We start from the raw sequence: 15095 nt of genomic DNA on the forward strand, positions 1-15095 counted from the left end.
GTGCCTACGTTATCAAACATCATTTGTTCTTAGTTCTATAGATTATGAGCGGCACCTGATTAAGATGATAGACGAGTTTTAGTAATGGTCTTATCCCTGATTAAAATAAAATAATTGTGGGCATCAAGCCATGGCTAATTGTAGAAAAAGCCAAGACAGATAGTCCAATTGAGTAAGAGACAATTCTGGCATTAACCCCCTTATTAGAGCAAATCTTTGCCAACCATCTATACAATAAACTAAAAATGTGTTTTTTTTTAATAGTTTGGTAATTCTCATAGTCATTTATGGACATTGAACATGGACACTGAGGACACAATCCGAAAGAAAACTTCTAGCTTTCAAGATGAGATGTCTCCGTCGCATTGGTAGAATCAGATACACCGATCGAAGTAACCTCAAGAAACTGCAACCGCATTGGTTCAGTCACGTCAAGCTAATAGAGCCAAGCGGCTTCCCCAAAATTGCATTTGAAGGATCTGTGCTTGGCCTTCATCCACGAGGCTAATGTGCTGCCTGGCCATATCTTTCAAATACTTGGCAATTTTCTTCATGGACCTATTTTTTCACCTCCATAACTCATATTTCGGGCCTTCTCTACTTTCCACTAACTTTAGTATGATCTATCACTCAAAAATATTGTGCAGACACCTCCTAGCTCCTACCGAGCTTGAGCCATTTTCTGAAATATTTCCACATACGCCATTCTCAGCACCTTATCAATACTTAAAAGATTTCTTTTTCATCATTAGCCCTAATCCTCACACATACAGGCTATTCTCCTTTCCTGAATACATAGATTTTATACCACTTTAGTTCTTGTTTCCTATCTTCGTGACATAAGTTTCTAAAATTCCTAACAAGTACTGTTTTAAACGTCTGCATTTATAAGAAAAATTTCAATATGTTAAAGTTTTATAACTTGCTAGGGCTCCAAGTCTTAAATTTCCCAGTCCTTGAACCATTAAAGTTGTTATGGCCTTGAAAAAAAGTAATGGATCCCAGAAGTGCTGGACAGGATCTAACAAGTTTTAACAAAGTTTAAACAAAGCAATCAAACAGGTTTAGAAGTGGAGCGCATGAAGTCTTCGGGTCTTCCAACCGAATGGAGGTTTTGTAAAATCACTGGCCCGTCTTGGTCATTACATACTACCGCACAATGGTATTAAACTAAATGGTAATACACTACTATACCTGGTTATGTTCTTCCATCGAAGTCAAGAGTCAACGTCCTGCACAAGCAATATTAAGGCTATTACCTCCAACTTATTATTTTTTTCATACCTGCATGTGGTATGTTATAATGTTGAGGAAGCCCATAATGGAGAATTAAACTATCCTGCCTCCAAAAGCCTGCCAAGATAAGAAAACCTTACATATTATCAATTAGTCAATATCCAATACAATGCTGTTTCGCTCAATAAGCTATAGTTTCCGTGAGGTTGTGGCACTGCTCATACTGACCATTCAGGGTTGTATAAGTAACTGTTTTGAATAGGCATGTCCATGGGACATACACCCTGACGGCACTATGAGGACAGACAACAATAATTTCTCTTTCGACGTTAGGGATGGAGGAAGGAGCTTAAGACGTAGCTACTACTACTACCACTAATGACTCACTGCAGCACCAAGCCACCTGAGGCCAACACAGCTACGCACGCTCCTCCTCCAACCTAATCTGTTCAAGGCCTTCCTCTTTACACCCTCCCAGAAAGTTCCCATTTCCTTTAAATCTTTATTTATGACACCCTCCCAACCCAGACAAGGACGACCTGCCTTCCGTGTAGCCCCAGACGGTTGGCCAAAAAGGACAATTTTCGGCAATCTGTCATCCTTCATCCTCAGAACGTGGCCTAGCTATCTCAACCTTTCTTTCATTATACCCTAGAAAGCGGGATTGAGCCACATTTTTCGTACAAACTACTGTTTGAAATACTGTCAGTCAGCCGGGTGCCCAGAACAATCCGTCGGCAATTTCTCTGGAAAACATCTAGTAAATTTTCATCTGCTTTTCTTAGCGCCTTTCCTGTGCTCCTTAACATAAAGTCAATCAAAATGACCCATAAAAAAGAGGATAGAACACAACCCTGCTTAACTCCTGATTCACTACAAAACCAGTTGCTAACCTCATTTCCCACCTTAACCGCAACAGTATCATTCTCGTACATAGCATAAATCAATTTGATGTATTTTTCTGATATACCATATAAGGATAAGACCTTTGTTAACGCTCTTCTATCAACAGAATCAGAAACTTGCTCATAATTTATAAAACTGAGGACCAAAGGTGCTTGACAACGAAGGGACTTCTCAATTATTAACCTAAGAGTGAAAACTTGGTTGACACATCCTCTACCTTTTCTAAAGCCGCACTGTTCTTCCCTTAAAACTTTGTCTACAGCATCTCAGAGTCTAAAAAGTATCATATTACTCAGTAATTGGCTACCTACAGAGACCAGACTAATGCATCTATAATTACGACACTCACTCTTGTCACCTTTCTTATACAGTGGTTTAATTAAGCTTTTCGTAAAATCAGTACTTCCCACTTTCCAAAAAATATGTTCATAATCTTGAGTAGCTTATTCCTAACCTCAAAGCAGCCATATTTAAGAAACTTTTTTTACTTTCTCTTTCAGCAGCAAGTCTGGTTTCGCGTTGTTCTGGCAGTTCCTCGACACGCCTTCGTTGACGTAAATTGCACATTCCTAATCTGGTCCTTTCTCTTTGAACCGCAAGCCTGGTCTTGCTTTTTGGTAAAATTCTATAACATTGACAGTTGGAGAAATCTCCACGTGCCAAGCTTGCTAAAGCTCAACAGTTTATAATAAACCTCAAACTTTAAGTATGTTTTTTAAGGTTTTCAAATTACATTAATCTATTGTCAAAATATTTCGAAATATTTATGCAATTCCCAGTTTTTTACATTTAAACCCTCAACACAAAAATACATACGACTTATTTTTATATATATAGAACATATAATCTGGCGTAACAGACATAGTGTAACAGACACACCCCAACACCTAGTTGGTGGGGGCACTTTGCGCCCCCCCCCCAAGCCCCTCCGCGCGCAAAAGTCGTCACGCGCCATATTAGTTAGGCGCCATTGTAGTTGTGTCCCTGTGTACCACCTATGAATATAGATAGATTTATATATGTGTTTTGAACTACGTAAAACTTGCGAATATATAACATTCTTGGCTTTCCCATTGTCTGTGCATATACAAAGCCTTATGTACTAATAATGACGTCATATGCAAACGCTCTTTTTACAAACAAACAAACATGAATACACACAACTCGTTTTAAATAGATAGATAGATAGATAGATACAATACAAATTAACTGCGTAAAACTTGCGAATATACAACATTCTTCGCTGTCCAATGGTCGCTGCATATAAATAGATTGTCAGGTTTACCGACCCTCAAACATGCAACGTACAATTGTCCATGGGAAAAACAATCAGTATTAAGATCTATACCACATTTTTCTAATGATTGACCTTGAGCTTTGTTGATGGTAATTGCAAATGCTATTCGAATTGGGAATTGAAATCTTTTAAATTGAAAAGGCAGATCCGTTGGAATCATGGGAATGCGAGGAATAAGAACAGCCTCACCCTCAAAAGGCCCTGTCAAGATTGTGGCCTCTATTACGTTTTCCATTGTTTTTTTTACGGCAAGTCGCGTGCCATTGCAAAGCTTTGGTGGGTTGATATTTCTTAACAGTATTATTGGTACGCCTATTTTTAGTTGTAGCACGTGTGGTGGAAACCCTGAAAGATCCACGGAATTTAAAAATTCAGATTGATAATTAACCGCCTCATTTGGTTCCAAAGCTGTGTCGACTGACTTGTAAAAGACTGCCTGGTCTTGAATCCTGGTCAAAACAATATTGTTGATTTCGTGGACGTCTATATTTTTGTGTGCAAGAATCGCTCTTTCACTTAGCCATTTATTATTTTTATAATTGTTTAGAATATTCGGAAATACTTTTTCAATCAATTCATTTTTGGACGTCACTAAATTACATAATTCAGCAGGTAGTTGTATACGTCCTGAAATTGAGTCTACTGGGAGCTTTCCGTTTCAAATTGCCAGCAATTGATCTGAAAATGTTTGACCAGAGTCATCGTTTTGCAATCGGACACGCAGATTTGTAGTTAATTTTAATGTTTTTACGTGTGCCCATAAATTAGAATTTTTCAAGCAAGCATTCATTTCGTCTGCAGGGGTTGATCTAGGTATTATAGGTAATGTTTGCCTGAAATCTCCCGCAATGCCAGAATCAGTTTTATCACAAAGTTTTACCAGTACCTCCTGGCGCATCCAAAAAGAAAGTTTCTCCAACGTTGTTATCGACACAATGCATTATCGTATCATAAATGTCTTTTTGTTCCGACGTTAACTTGGAAATTTTATTTTGTACATACGACAATAGATCACTCGTACTGTAACTTTGTTCACGATCTATTTCTACACATGTCGAAACAGCAGAGGTACGATTAGGTGAAGGCATTCCCAAATCCTTAAGAGGTTTGTTTGCCATACATACGCACAAATCTATCTTCTATATATATAAAAATAAGTTGTCTGTGTGTGTGTGTGTGTGTGTCGAGTGACGCCATGTTTGTGTGTCGACTGACGTCATGTTTGTTGATTGACGAAATTATACACCGGGACATCGGGACACAAATGACGACCGGGACACCGGGACATCTAAATATATAAAAATAAGTTGTCTGTGTGTCTGTGTGTCGAGTGACGTCATGTTTGTGTGTCGACTGACGTCATGTTTGTTGATTGACGAAATTACACACCGGGACATCGGGACACAAATGACGACCGGGACACCGGGACATAGGGAATATAAATGACGACCGGGACACTCAAAGAGAAAGAGACCGGGACACAAGGAATGTTCGATTAGCAATCACCATCAACAAAGCACCGGGACACAAATGACGACCGGGACCAAAATGACGACCGGGACACCGCGACACAGGGAATATAAATAACGACCGCGACACTCAAAGAGAAATTGCAGACTGGGACACCGGGACACAAATGCCGACCGGGACACAGGGAAACAACAACAACGGGGACGCCGGGGGGCACAGGGGGATATATAAATGACGAAAGGGACACAGGGAATGTTCAATTAGCAATCACCATCAACAAAGCTCAAGGGCAATCATTAGAATAGTGAGGTATAGATCTGAATACAGATTGTTTTTCCCATGGACAATTACATGTTGCATGTTCAAGAGTCGGTAAACCTGACAATCTATTATATGCACAGACAATGGGACAGCCAAGGATGTTGTATATTCGCAAGTTTTACGTAGTTAAGAATATATATATATATATATATATATATATATATATATATATATATATATATATATATATATATATATATATATATATATATATATATATATATATATATATATATATATATATATATATATATATATATATATATATATATATATATATATATATTCACAGGTGGGACACAGGGACACAACTACAAAGGCGCGTAACTAATATGGAGCGTAACGACTTACGCGCGTGGGGGGTTACAGACCGGGACACAAATGACGACCGAGACAGAGAGAATATAAATGACGACCGGGATACTCAAAGAGAAATTACAGACTGGGATACCGGGACACAAATGACGACCGGGACACAGGGAATTTAATGACGACCAGGACACAGGTATATAAGAAAATCATTCAAAGACAAATTCTTAATTATAACATGACTGAAGAACCTACAATAGCAACAGCCGAGGAAGCTGCTCAAAGAGTCTATGCCAACAGACTTGCGGCTGATAGAGAAAGTAAGAAAAGAAAGCGTGCCGAGGAATCACAAGAACAGCATGAAAGCAGGCTTGCGGCTGATAGAGAAAGTAAGAAAAGAAAGCGTGCCGAGGAATCACAAGAACAGCATGAAAACAGGCTTGCGGCTAAAGAACGCAAAACCGCGCAGTTAGATGAAAATCCACCTGGACATATCAAACATACCAACAAATCCTAACATATCAAAACTGAAAATAATAGCGATGATGATTGGGTTTGGTATTTTGACTTGGATAAGGTCATCAATGCCTACCAGATTTTAGAGAGAAATTACATACCGGGACACAAATGACGACCGGGACAGAGGGAATATAAATGACGACCGGGACACTCAAAGAGAAATTACAGACTGGGATACCGGGACGCAAATGACGACCGGGACACAGGGAATATAAATGACGACGAGGACACAGGGGACACAACTACAACAGGGACGCCGGGAGCACAGGGGGATATATAAATGACGACGGGGAACAGGGAATGTTCGATTAGCAATCACCATCAACAAAGCTCAAGGGCAATTGTTAGATAAATGCGGTATAGATCTGAATACGGATTGTTTTCCCATAGGCAATTATTATGTTGCATGTTCAAGAGCGGGTAAACCTGACAATCTATTTATATGGACAGACAATGTGACATCAAAGAGTGTTGTATATTCGCAAGTTTTACGTAGTTAAAAATATATATCTATCTATCTATATTCTCAGGTGACACAACTACAATGGCGCATAACGACTTACGCGCGGGGGGGGGGGCTTGGGGGGGAGTGGGTTGGCGCGAAGCGCTTCCAACAGCTAGTATATATATATATATATATATATATATATATATATATATATATATATATATATATATATATAAGGAAACATTTGATAAAACGTACCTTTTGAGTGCTAAGGAAGCAATAGCTCCTGCCTCATGTAAGAGAAGATAGCTTATCTTAGAAAATTATGCCTTATTTTTCTTAGAGTATTGTTCTGACAAACGGTAACTCTGATTTTGAGAGTCAACCTAAAGGAAGTGATAGCCCTCCTTGTAGACTGAGTAATCCTGGGTATGGTAACAAATACAAATAACAATCATAAAAAACTTTTTCTCAAATGAAAATAATAAGGAACATAAAAGCTTTAGATGAATGTAAATCATTTTGAAAATGAGAAGGGCTCCTCTTCCTTAGCTCCTTCCCTCTCCCGCTCAGCGTCCTAAAGGTTGGCTTTTCATGTAGAATATTTTAAAACCCATTGCACAAGTACAAACAGTAAAACTTAAAATTCCAATGCTTTTAATCTTGAATGGTAAAATAAACGTTCACCATCACCCATTAACTACGTTTGTTGCATCCATAAGTGATTTCACACTATTTCTACAAGAATTAATTTCAAAGAGAGGGGGTTAAGGAGGGGGTGAGAGAGAGAGAGAGATAGAGAGAGAGAGGGGGGGGGGGGAGAGAGAAAGAAAGAGAGGAAGAGAGAGGGGGAGATATAGAGAGGGAGAGATAAAGAGAGAGATCGAAAGAAGTGTAGAGACAGAGCAAAAACTAACTTCAGACGGCAATACTATAAAACATGGGTAGTCCTGAGTGAAGGAAAATCGTTCTAATTTAAAAAGACTTACGTCTTTTTTCCAAATTATCTTGCTTGGTGCAGGATTGGAAGTGGTTTTGCATTCAAAATACACGTCATCCCCCTCTTTAATGTTATCTGGTCGGATGCCTCTGCCAAGTCTAACTCTAGCAAGTGGTGGATCTGTAATTCAAAAGTTCATTCACCGCCAACTTTGCTCATTTTTATTTTTCGTTTTTACTTGTATAATCACTTCAGATTTATCTAACTGAATTTTAACATGCCAGGATGAACTATGTCGTTCGTTATATTTTGTTATCCCTCTTAAATTCTGATATATTTTAATATATTAATTTATTTGTGAATATGATCAAATTTGAGCCAATATCTTAATATTTGAATTGCTTTAAAAAACAAATATATTTGAAAAAAGTATGAAGAGTCATTAAATTACGTAACGAGCAAAAAAAAAAACAGCTAGTTGTAGAAATAGCCATATATATTTTAACGGGGGATTACAACAATTCAAAAACCTTAAAAAGAAAACTAAAACTTTGAAGCTTAGTAGATATAATTGTTACAAATCGAACTTGCTTTAATAATCAAATGTCTTTGAAAAATCAGTATGAAAAGACAGAAAAATTGTCTGTGGTTAGAAAACAAGCGATAATGAGAATTAATATATAGAATCTTGCCTTCCTCCTTTTTATGGATCATGTTGATGGACTTCATCTTAAGGAGCACAGGAAAGGCGCCCCGAAAAGCAGATGAAAATTTACTAGATGTTTTCCAGAGAAATTGCCTACGGATTGTTCTGGACATCCAGCTGACTGACCGTATTTCAAACAGTAAGTTGTGCGAAAAATTTGGTTCATTCCCGCTTTCTAGGGTATAATAAAAGAAAGGTTGAGATGGCTAGGCCAAGTTCTGCGGATGAAGGATGACAGATTGCCGAAAATTGTCCTTTTTGGCCAACCGTCTGCGGCTACACAGAAAGCAGGTCGTCCTTGTCTGGGTTGGGAGGATGTCATAAATAAAGATGTAAAGGAAATGGGAACTTTCTGGGAGGGTGTAAAGGTGTCCCGGTCGTCACTTATATTCCCTGTTTCCCGGTGTATTTATCTTGATTCTACATTTGGGCACCAAACAACGTCATTTGGAAGGATGAGTTATATTTTCTGATGTTTAATAAAAAACGCTTAGATTCTGACGTAGTTCCAGTAAGCGAAGTCTTCAATGGCATGATTTTTTTCGGTAATTTCTCTTTGAGACGCAAGCCTGTTTTCGCGCTGTTCTTGTCATTCCTCGGCAGGCTTTCTTTTCTTTCTTTCTCTATTAACCGCAAGCCTTTTGGCATTAACTCTTTGAGCAGCTTCCTCGGCTGTTTCTTCTGCCATTGTAGGATTTATACTGAAATTTCTCTTTGAATCGCCCTCTTATATATTTATTATGACGTCATATGCATACAAACAAACAAACATACAACTTATATATATATATATATATATATATATATATATATATATATATATATATATATATATATATATATATATATATATATATATATATATATATATATATATATATATATATATATATATATATATATATATATATATATATATGTTTTTCACGATAACCAAAGACAAGCCGAGGTAAAACGAGCCAAACAAATTGAAAATGATAGAAATGATGATTTGGTTTTTGATTTAGATATGGATAAGGTTATCAATGACGACCATATCTTTGAAAATCAAAACATAGACTAGATAAATCGTTGGAAGAAAAAGAAGTTTTGGTCCAACCACCTAAACAATTAAAAGAAACAAAGTTTTGGCTATATGTTTTTCATAATTACGAAAGACATCAGAGGAAAAAGAAGAAGGTTTTGTCCCACCAACTGAACAATTAAGAGAAAAAATGGTTTGGCAGTATGTCTTACATAATGACAAAAGACAATCCAAAGCAAAAGCTAAAGGTCCCATGCAAAAACCTGTCAGTGCCTTTTACAAAGGCACTACTTCTAATTTAAGGTCCATTCGGACGTAATGGTTGAGACAAAAGAAGAGGTTTTTGTCCCATCACCTGAACAATTAAAAGAAAAAAAGGTTCGGCGATAAAACTTTCACAATGACAAAAGACAAGCCGAGGCAAAAGTTAAAGGTCCAATTAAAAAAAAAATGTAATTTTACAGAGGCACTACTTCTAATTTAAGTTCCGTTTGGACTGCGTTCTTCTGCGTTTAGAAGACAAGGAGCAATAGGAATCTATATATAGAAGCCTTCCATGTGCCGAGTGTCAGGTCCCGGTAATATATACATGTATACTATCTTTACAAGTGAGCAATAATTGTGTGTTTATTTTTGTGCCTTAAAATAATCTTTATGTTTTAATTCAAACTAGTGAAGGTATTCTCATACCTGAGAAATTTATAATTAGTTTTTTTAAAGATAAAACTAACTCTATACGTCGATAAACTTACAGGTTTTACCGCAACCTGTTTCATAATGTCAGTAGGATGCCCTAAAAACAAAAATTTTTAATCATTACAAAATCCGATATTCATTTTGGAGAGGAATTTTAACAATTCAAAAGCCTTAAAAGAGAAAACCAAAAGTTTCAAGCTTAGTACATATCGTTGTTAGAAATCGGACTAGCTTCAATAATCAACATCTTTGAACAGACAAAGTATGAAAAGGCATTAAATTGCATAAAAAGCAAAAACCTGATAATTACAAAAATGTTTTTACGTATTTTAACAAGCGATTACAATGATCAAAAACCTTAAAAAAAAACAAACTGAAGCTTAGCGGAAATCGCTGTTAGAAGTTGGATCTCCTCTAATAATCAAATATCTTTGAAAAGATATAGTATGAAAAGACATTAAATTGCGTTAAGAGCAAAAAAATGGTAATTGCTAAAATAGTTGTATATATTTTAACAAGGCATTACAACAAATAAAAAAAGCTTATAAAGGAAAACAAAAGATTGAAGGTTAGTAGATATCGTTGTTAGAACTAATCAAAATTTTTAAATTGCCATTTCTTTGCTCTTTAGGCAATTAAATAGCAAAACAAGTTTTTTAAATGAAAGTAAGGAGCAACATTAAAACTTAAAACGAACAGAAAACACTCCTTATATGCAAGGGGCTTTCCTCCTCAACGCCCCGCTCTTTACGCTAAAGTTTGACTCTTTCTCTTAACTCTACTTTGTAAAACGGTAAGAAACCTTAGTGTAAAGAGCGGGACGTTGAGGAGAAAAAGCCCCTTTCATATAAGGAGTAATTTCTGTTCGTTTTAACTTTTAATGTTGCTCCTTACTTTCATTTAAAAAAACTTGTTTTCTTATTTAATTTCTGGACGTATTTGAATCAATGCAAGTTTTGATCTTGGCTCTCCGCACATAAATAATTAAAACTAAATTTGCATATTAATTAATTGCAATTAATCGGAAGATTTTGAGAAAAAGAAGTGCGAAAGGAGACCTAGTTCCCCTTCAATTTTTTGATTACTTAAAAAGGCAACTAGAACTTTTAATTTTTTACAAACGTTTTCATTGTTAAAAAATATACGTAACTTACGAATTAACTTACGTAACGAACATCTGTATTCCTATGTTTTTATTGCGTATATGGGAGGATTCAACCCTCGACGATACCTCGCTCTTTAAACTAAAGCTTAAATGTCCCAGCACCTTAAGAATGACCTCTGAATCACAAAGGCCGTAGAATAAATAGTTGAAATTACTAAAAATACTTTAGCGTAAAGAGTAAGTATAACGAGGAGGTAAACTCCTCATACGCGTAATAATTTTTGTTCGTTTTAAGTCTTAATGCGGCTCCTTACTTTCAGTAGAAAAAACTTTTCATATTTATTTTTTCATCATTTTTTCAAATAATGCTAGAAAATCCTGCGCCCCCTTAATTGAGATTCTATTCCCCCATGAGAATCTCTTCCATGGAAATATCCTCCCACATACCCCCCCCCCTCAACTCTCCCCCCTAAACCAAAAAATCCCTCTGAAAACGCCTGTACACTTCCCAGTAACCATTACTATATGTAAACAAAGGTCAAAGTTTGTAACTTGCAGCCCCTCCCATGGGGACTGCGGGGGAGTAAGTCGTTCCTAAAGACATAGTTATTAGGTTTTTCGACTATCGTGAATAAAATGGCACTAGAACTTTTAATTTACGTTAGAATGAGCCCTCTCGCAATATTCTAGGACCACTCAGTCGATACGATCACCCCTGGGGGAAAAAACAAAAAAAAACAAAAAAACAAATAAACACGCATCCGTCATCTGTCTTCTGGCAAAAAATGCGAATTCCTCATTTTTGTAGATAGGCGCTTGAAACTTCTATAATAAAGTTCTCTGATACGGTGAATCTGATGGTGTTATTTTCGTTTAGATTGTATGACTTTTAGGGGGTGTTTCTCCCTATTTTCTAAAATGAGGCAAATTTTCTCAGGCTTGTAACTTTTGATGGGTATAACTGATCTTGATGAAACTTATATATTTAAAATAAGCATTAAAATGCGATTCTTGTGATGTAACTATTGGTATCAAAATTACATTTTTTTAGAGTTTCGGTTACTATTGAGCCGGATCGCTCCTTATTACAGTTCGTTACCACGAACTGTTTGATAACGTCTTTTCATACTGTATCTATGTGCAACAAAGATTTCCACTAAGCTTAAAACTTTTTGTTTTCTTTTTAGGTTTTTAGGTTTTTTTTTAGGTTTTTGAATTCTTGTAATCCCTTGTCAAAATATTTGCAAATATTTTGGCAATTACCAGTTTTTGCCCTTTAATCAATTTAATATAAACTTATCCATGCATGAGAATATTCCATGTTTCCACGTAAGTGTGACAAAGTCATTGCAATACTGATGAATATAAAAAAGACGTCACTCGCATGTTTTTTTTCCAAAATTTAGGCTCTTTGCGAAGTTTCTCTAACTTCTAACCTATCTAAATAGTTTTTTTTTAGGCCAGAATAATCCAGGATGCCAATTTTCCCAAAAAATATGGAGACATTACCGAGAAAATATACATACATACTTACATAGGCCTCCATAAATATAAATAAATAAAAACTTATGTTCCTTTACAAGGATAGTATATATATATATATATATATATATATATATATATATATATATATATATATATATATATATATATATATATATTAAGGATCTATGGCACCTTCATTGTATGACTACAGTGGCTACATCTAAATTATTAAAATTCACTTCCGCTATAGAATTTATATTTTTTTAATATTCCAAAATTCTCTAGATTAAAACATTTTCCTGATTTCCATTAAAAAAAATCCATTCTTTTTCAACAAAAATCTAAATATATACAAACTTCCGAGTAAATCAGCGATGGAATAAGGCTTGGGCAAGTACTGGCACAAAACAGATACATCGACATTATTCAAATTGAATAATTTAACCAATACGCATCAGAGACAGTCATAAGGTCTGTCTAGTTCCCATCGCACGTTTTCCGCAAAATTTCTTATGATAATTATCATTTCCTAAATCAAATATTGCATCAAGTCGTAAATCTATCTGGTTATTCCAATAAAATTTCTAGTTTGAAATTATAATTGGCAAGATATCTTCCGAAGTAGTATCGTTCTTTAAAAAATAAATCGACAAGTGAAAAAATTTATGTAAAGAATTTGGAGAGTGCAAAAGAGACAATTTATTCATTAGAAATTTGAATACACAATAAATAATAGGTTATGGGAAAATGTTAAGTAGCTAGTTGAATAACAAGTTATTTGATTAATAGTTAGTAGCTTATTAACCTGTCAGTAGAAAACTTCAGTAGTTAGTAAGTGAATCGTGAGAGGTGCTATGTAAATGATTCATTACAAATCCGTCATAGGTTCAACCTATGCCAGGGCACCACCTCCATTTCAAGGACGGCTAAAATCTAAAGCTATTACCCATCCAAGGAAAGCACTGGGCTTTGGATCTCTTGACTTTTGTTGGGCTAGCCATCCAAAATTGTGTATTTTACCTAGCTGTAATTCACCTCCCTCTCTACAGCATTATCGTATTGTGCCCTCAATTTTTCAACTGACAAGACAGTAAGAAAGGAACATAGCTTGGCTCAATTATCTTGAGGATAGGAATCAAAGAACGGAATACTGCAATAACAGCATCATTTTACGTTGTACTTCAATGTGGAGTGATATTCTGGAATGACTCGTTCAAAAGAAGAAACATCAGTCATCTAAAACGCTATTAAAAGAGTGGAGGCAAATAAAAACTTTAGTAATACCTGGCACTGCCAATTTAGGAATGAAAAAAAAAAAATATATAATCATAGGTAGCACAATAGTGCTGCCTAAGTAAAGAGCGATGTGGGTACTATGTATTATTTTTTGTATTTTCTTTTCACCACGACACTTCGCATACAAATAGTTGTTGTAGAAACTTGTACACTGGGATCAGCTATGCATATCAAAACGGCGGAACTGGGTTCAAGTTATATTTTCTAATTTATTCCCTTACCGATTTTTAGATCCAAACCTGGTAAATTCAAGGAATATCATTTAAGGTATAAAATAACATATTTTTAAGTTATAAGGTATGATTTTCTTAATGTAATTTTGAAGATGTAAAGACTCAAAATGATGCTTAAGTAGGTCTTTGTTCCCTCTTCATTAAACTTACTTGTTTTAAAATAGCTTTAGAAAGGACATTTCATTAGAGCATTTTCGAAAATAAATTTAACCTCCAATTGAACACACATATAAAGGACAGGAGCAGAGATTAATTCGGGGATTGAAATTGGGGCAGCTCGTTAATTACATCGAAACAGCGATAAACAAGCAATATATTTGAAAAACGTTAAAAAGTATTGGAGAAGTTAAATAGGTCGAAATTGGTTGATTTAGAGTACGGGCCTTTACGTAGGAATACAGTCTTAAGGAGACACATTCGTAGCCTTGTTCGTCTTTAGTACTGATAGGTTTTCATGGCTCGCACTTAAGAAACTTAAGTACTATCGCACTAACTCGCGCACTAAGTTAATCTAAATATAATTATTCATTCTTTCAAGTTTAACTTAGCACTATCAATCTCAACGTACATTCTACAGGAAGTCTGGTACTTTCTTCAATGAAATTGAGCCCTGAAACCATGTGGTTGGTGGCGCGACATGTAAGTTGTTTCTTATCATCTGATGCGGTTGGCGTGAACATAATTGTGCTTCTAGTTGTTTCGCCTTCATGAATCCCCGCCTAGAAATAAATAATAATAACAAAAATACATAAAAAAGATTTCTTATCATAAGGTTTATTTTATCAAGTGGCTGCTGGAGTGACGATACTTAGTTTACTTAGACCAATACTTCTCAATAGGTCAATAAATTTGTGGGAAAAAAAAATACTTAGAAAATTTAACCAATAGGATACCGACACACATTAAAACCCCTTTTAAAACTTTTTGGAAATCTTTGGCAACACAAATATAATGCGTCACGAAATAATGTCCGAAACCTTGTTCAAAAACAATCCGTTTTGTTTTTGTTTTGCTTTTAGTCCAACAAAAATAAATAAGCTAAGAATACTGTAAATACACAGTTTGAAATGATTGCTTTAAGAAAGTATAAGTTTCTCAGTTTTA

The 15095-nt window shown here is 35.6% G+C and overlaps 1 protein-coding gene across 3 annotated transcripts in view; it reads right to left on the reverse strand.

The window, feature by feature from the left end:
* The window catches only part of LOC136030450 (hemicentin-1-like), a 214279-nt gene that overhangs the window by 96156 nt on the left and 103028 nt on the right, over window positions 1-15095 (reverse strand). For all 3 annotated transcript variants that reach the window (XM_065709442.1, XM_065709443.1, XM_065709441.1), the window contains 2 exons: window positions 14560-14710; window positions 7496-7626 (listed from right to left, as the gene is read on the reverse strand). In XM_065709442.1, coding sequence (XP_065565514.1) covers window positions 7496-7626; window positions 14560-14710 — 282 coding nt within the window. The remainder of the gene's footprint in view (window positions 1-7495; window positions 7627-14559; window positions 14711-15095) is intronic.

Source organism: Artemia franciscana, chromosome 8 (genome assembly GCF_032884065.1).
Source record: "Artemia franciscana chromosome 8, ASM3288406v1, whole genome shotgun sequence".
Lineage (NCBI taxonomy): Eukaryota > Metazoa > Arthropoda > Branchiopoda > Anostraca > Artemiidae > Artemia > Artemia franciscana.